Source organism: Loa loa (genome assembly GCF_000183805.2).
Source record: "Loa loa unplaced genomic scaffold supercont3.2036, whole genome shotgun sequence".
In the NCBI taxonomy this organism is placed as follows: Eukaryota; Metazoa; Nematoda; class Chromadorea; order Rhabditida; family Onchocercidae; genus Loa; species Loa loa.
In genome coordinates, this window is record NW_018110215.1 from 1 (window position 1) to 1,548 (window position 1,548).

Below are 1,548 nucleotides of genomic sequence, written 5' to 3' on the forward strand. Positions count from 1 at the left end.
AACACTAACTATTAATGAAGTAAGAACTGATAACGATGAATATCAATGGTGTATAAGATTTTGACAACATTAACTATCAATGAAGTAAGAACTGATAACGATGAATATCAATGGTGTATAAGAAATGAAGATTTTCTTTTTTTTTTTTTGATCCGAATATTTGAATTATATGAAAATTGATTGAAAGCAAAATAAATTTTACATAATTTTATCATTCCTTTACAGTGATAAAAGATATCTTATCAAATAGAGAACATTGTGACAATGTTTTATTACTACAAATCTCATATGTTGGACGACATTTTCATGTAGTATTTTGTTCAGCACCAAATGGTTTCAATAGTGGTGATCGATTTAATGTTAGTTACTTGTTACAATTCTTATTAACTTTTAAATAATCTTAAATTAAATTTAAAGCTTTAACCTTTAAATGACCTTTCATTCTTAGCTTCAATGTGTTCTTTAGTCTAAAGATGGCTTTGGCTATGTGTTATATCACTGATACTAATATATTAAACAATCTTAGATGCCACCAAAATGGCAATCGTTGTGTAAGGCAGCAAATATAGAGGAAGCCAATATTCGGAATGGAATTGTTCTTCGCAATATTGAATTTGGTGAGGAAATAATTATTTGTAATGAGCCTGAAGTATCCCTACTTGAGCCAAGCAAAATGCATCAGAATGATAAGCAAGGCCAACAGTTGGAAAAGATACAACAAGAATTAACTGATATAGGTTGGGAATTATTTCACATGTTCAATCTATTTAACATATATCCTTTTATAGTATATCTTATCAGACTTAATCAAATTAAAAATCGAATTAATATTCTTATCACTATTAGGCTATTTAGTTCTAAATTGCTAATATTTCCTCATTCTCTTGTAATAATTAATTACAATCATCCAAAATTTGTAAATTCAAAATGATTGAAAAAAGAACGACTGAGAAACATATAAATCAGAAATTAATAATATTAAGTAATCTGATAATTTTTATAACTAAAAAAGATAAATTGTGAATAATAAATGATATAAATTGATCAAAAAATAGCCGATAACAATCTCATATTAATGTAAAGTAGTATTTTAATTTTAAAAATGATAACCAAATAAAAAAATGCAGGGAACAAAACTATGTTTGTAAAAAAATTATATTTTGATCGCTTATTTTGAAATGAGCAAACTTAAAAGAGTCTAATACAATGGTTTATTATTAGTATTGTTATTATTACTGCTATTATTATTAGTGTTATTATTTTTATCATCACTATTAGCTTATTATTATTGCCATTATTATTATTTTATTTATTATTTATTGTTTGTTATTTATTATTTATTCTTTGTTATTTATTATTTATTATCTGTTATTTATTATTTATTATTTATTATTTATTATTTATTATTTATTACTTATTATTTATTATTTATTACTTATTATTTGTTATCTATTATTTATTATTTGTTATTTATTATTATTATTATTATTATTTATTATTATTATTATTATTATTATTATTATTATTATTATTATTATTATTATTATT

General features: G+C 21.8%; 1 protein-coding gene across 1 annotated transcript; it reads left to right on the forward strand.

The window, feature by feature from the left end:
- Window positions 1–526: 526 nt before the first annotated feature.
- On the forward strand, window positions 527–737 carry LOAG_15477 (hypothetical protein; the record flags this gene model as incomplete). The annotated part of the gene is made up of 1 exon (XM_020448948.1): window positions 527–737. A coding segment is annotated over one exon (210 nt), but the record flags the coding sequence as incomplete, so codon positions are not given.
- Between the last annotated feature and the right edge of the window lie 811 nt (window positions 738–1,548).